Raw genomic sequence first — 3888 nt, 5'->3', positions numbered from 1 at the left:
GTTGCAATTAACGATAAAAGAGCATCAGACGAGTGTATGAGGTAGGCAGAGCTGGCGGCTTTGGGGAGGTCGTCAACAATATCGGGCGGCTTTTGAAGTGCCATCTGCAGCATGCAGGTGGAGGTGGTAAAGTCCGTCGTGGAAGCCAGCTTGTCTGCTTGCCCATCCATCTCTCGAGAGCTGAGAAGCTACTATAAAGCAAGGCATCAGTCTCATGAACTGGACACTACCTTGAATTATATCGATAACTCGTCTCAGAGCAGATCCCATTCAAGGTGGACGTTGTGCAGGGGGTGGGTGGCAGCGGCCATGGCTACTACTAGACGAGGTATTAATAATGTAGCTGCAGCGGCGTTGTTTGCATGCGTGGTCGTGATGATGCAGACGGGCGGCGGTCGTGTGGCGGCCCAGAGCGATTGCACCACCTTGCTACCTTCGCTTGCACCCTGCCTGCCTTACGTTACCAACAACGGGGACAGCCCCCCGCCGGCGTGTTGCGCCGGGCTCGCCGTTGTTGTGAAGGCCAACGCTTCCTGCCTCTGCCTCGTCATCGGCAATCCCAACGTCCCCAACGTCAACATCACCCGCGCTGAGGAGCTGCCCGCCAAATGCAACGTCTCCGTGCCCAGTCCGGACAAACTCTGCCCCGGTTTGTACACACTTCTCATTATGAACCCTAACGCCAGATGAATATTCTCATTCATATTAATTAATTTGTCTTGAGTTTAAAAGAGTACTCAACACGTCGATGAACCCTAAACCCTTAACACACTTAGAAATTGTGGTAAATTAGAGCTTTTCCACATTGAAAGAAGACGGTATCCCCTATGAAAGAAGATGCTTCTCCTCTCGTCTCGCAACCCACTCATGCTTATTCCCATCCCCCATATCCATGGTGGTTTCCTCCCTAATAGTGAGAGGAACCCCCACAGGTACTTGGCCATGGTGGGTGGTTTCCTCCCCAATAGTGAAGGTGGAACCTATTAGAATGATCGTGACCATGGGTTTGCTACTATAGAACTTCTAGTTTTTTGCTCGCACACTTACTAAAATCATGATTACTTAGAAACCATGATGAAGATGATGTTCTCGACTCAAGGGATGCTTAGTATGAATACACTCTTAGATGATGTTCTCAACTCAAGGATGCTTAGTATGAGTACACTCTTAGATGAAATTGTGATCATGATTAAAAATAAAAAGAGTGCATATTATTAACTCTACTTTTGAAAAATCATGCTAGATGTTTCTTTAAGTTGAAGGAATTATTAATTCAAGGGTGCTTAAGAAATTGTGTTTATGATTGAAAATTTAAATAGTACATATTCTCAATTCTACTTATCATATCTTTAAATTGAAGGAATATTAATGCCTTTTAGAATAAAATATTTAACCACTTATATGCTAATACACTTACCAAAAACTATTATGAATATGCTTTGAGTTGGTTCTCAACTTCATCTTTAAATTGAAGGAATATTAATGCTCAATGGAACCAAAAATCATGAGGGTGGTACTTAATTACTTATGCTTTGAGTCGGAGTTACTTATTTCAGCATCACTACTTTTAACAAACATGCTAGTTGTATAGTAAGTGCAGATTGACATGAATAGTTCATTTGTAGCCACCATGAATTGAATAGGTTAAGCCTCACTTGGTCTTTTTATTCTCTTTTCCTCTTTTGGGGTATAAGGCTAAGATATTTTTATAATAAATAAAATTCTTAGCCTAAAATTGAATTATTACTAAGCTAATTCCAAATATTTGTCTCTTAGTTTGCCATTATTTCAATTAGCAAGGTAGATGTACACATACATACTTCAAACATGTGCCCAAACACAATGTAAAGGCTATAGGGAACAAATCGGGGAAGTGAAAGGTTGGATCTAATAGCTAGAGTATCCTTCAAAGTACATTTCATGAAACATTTGGAAAAAAAACGTTATTTAAATTAAAGAAAATCTGTCTATAGTCTCAAGAGGTTGATTTCAATCTTCGTCAAGAATTATCGCTTGCCCTTTATTTGAGGGTACAAAGTATAACTTCCACACACATAATTGGAGATCATGAAATATGAAATACTTGAGCTTGAAAGTTTAGCATATTAAAGCAAAACCAAGCACATAAGACTTCATCCCCATAAAGAGCCATAAAAGTGTATTCATGAAGATGTGTGGATATTGTACATAAATCATGGTGGTAGGACTAAATTTTTTTGAAATGCATGAAGTTTAATTCTTACAATGCATTGGATCATTGGAAAATAAGCAAGTTACTCGAAAGGAGTGAGTTCGCATCAATTCACACCCTCCCTCCGACCCACCACATCCTAAATAAGGGATGTGGTTTAGTATAAAATCCTGGCAAAATTTAAAAGCAGGGGGTGTGGTTCAATATGAAATCCTTGGAATTAAAAAGAAAAACAAAACCTTGTTAGTAGGCACTCATCCATAAATAAACAAGGCTCGCATAAATAATTTCTTTTTCTTTTTTTAAAGTAGGCATTTTTGGAGGAGGGAGGTGAAGTATGCTAACCCTTTTGGTTGTGTTGTGCTTGAATTTTAAACCTCAGGTGTGACACTGGCGCCTACACCTGCAAGTGAGTTTTGACACAACTGTGCTTAAGCTGTCCCCATTAATGAATCATTGGGGTTCAAATTAAGGTAGGCTAATGTTTTTAGGGTTTATGTGGTTTGTCTAATTTTATATAATCAGCATCAGGAGCCGTCGTCCCAGCATCACCCAGAACGCCTTCGACAGCAGTTGCCATGCCCCCAGGCATGCAGATGGGACCAACTGCGGATTTAGGAAGTTTTGCTTTCCCGCTTATAGCCCCAGCCACTTTTCTACACATCGCAGTCACGGCACTCGCCACCACCTTCACCTTGCAGCTCCGTTTTTAGGCTACTCTCTTAATTCTATAGTATTAATAAACCATCCCCATCCTTCATAAAAGCACCCCACTATCTTCAGCACGGATATCGCTTGCCATACTAAACTCGATTTATTTTATTTGATGAGATAATCTCCCATAAGTTTCCATCTTTTTTTCACATAGATTCATTAGCACTTCTTCACAAATGGTGTGGTCAATAGAACTTAGACATGAATGGGCTTGTGTGTTTTGAAATCTCCCCACCCATGACTTGTCATGGAAATGAATCTTATAAGCATATTTGTTACTTAACGTGTTATGCAATTGAACTTGTAAGCTCTATGTGAGGGTTTCAACTGAACACATGTCTCAACTTTTTGTGCGGGCTCAATTTTAATGAGCACACGAACCAACTGTTAAACTCAACAAAGTTATAAGCCTTAATGAATAGGGAATAAAATCAATGTAATAACTTTCCAAACATAGCCCATCTTATCTTCTAAACACCCATTAAGCCTTAAGATGGCATAACCCTTTTTGTGGTGCTGATAAAAATCAAAGATTTTAGGGTTTCTTAAGTTACAAAAAACAGTCACAATTTTTGTTTGCGGTAAATTAGTGCATGCCAACTTACTTCAAAGATAGAAATCTTTTCAATCATAATTGCATTAATTATCCTAAGGAATACTACCACCTAAGGTTGAAAGTGGTCAAGTGAACCAAATGTCAACTTCTTGAGGGTCACTTCTTCTCTTTTTCCTTCTAAACCATAGTGTTGTAATTCTTTCACACCACTATAAAATGCAGTGGATGGATTATCAATTACTATGCATATAGCTTCCAAGATTTTAGGGTTTCTTAAGTTACAAAAAACAATCACAATTTTTGTTTATGGTCAATTGGTGCATGGCCAACTTACTTCAAAGATAGAAATCTTTTCAACCATGATTGCATTAATTATCTTAAGGAATATTACCAACTAAGGTTGAAAGTGGTCTAGTGAAGCCTATGT

General features: G+C 39.1%; 1 protein-coding gene across 1 annotated transcript; it reads left to right on the top strand.

Moving 5' to 3' along the window:
* The first annotated feature begins 217 nt into the window (after positions 1–217).
* Positions 218–3183, top strand: LOC147641045 (uncharacterized). The gene is made up of 3 exons (XM_086809585.1): positions 218–649; positions 2574–2600; positions 2717–3183. The coding sequence occupies exons 1-3, from the start codon at positions 310–312 to the stop codon at positions 2902–2904; spliced, it is 555 nt and encodes a 184-aa protein (XP_086665711.1). The 5' UTR covers positions 218–309; the 3' UTR covers positions 2905–3183.
* Positions 3184–3888: the final 705 nt, after the last annotated feature.

Source organism: Cibotium barometz, chromosome 2, assembly GCF_041138505.1.
Source record: "Cibotium barometz isolate CiBa-2024 chromosome 2, ASM4113850v1, whole genome shotgun sequence".
Taxonomy (NCBI): domain Eukaryota; kingdom Viridiplantae; phylum Streptophyta; class Polypodiopsida; order Cyatheales; family Cibotiaceae; genus Cibotium; species Cibotium barometz.
The sequence above is the reverse complement of the archived record's forward strand: the minus strand, read 5'-3'. Positions and strand labels throughout refer to the sequence as shown.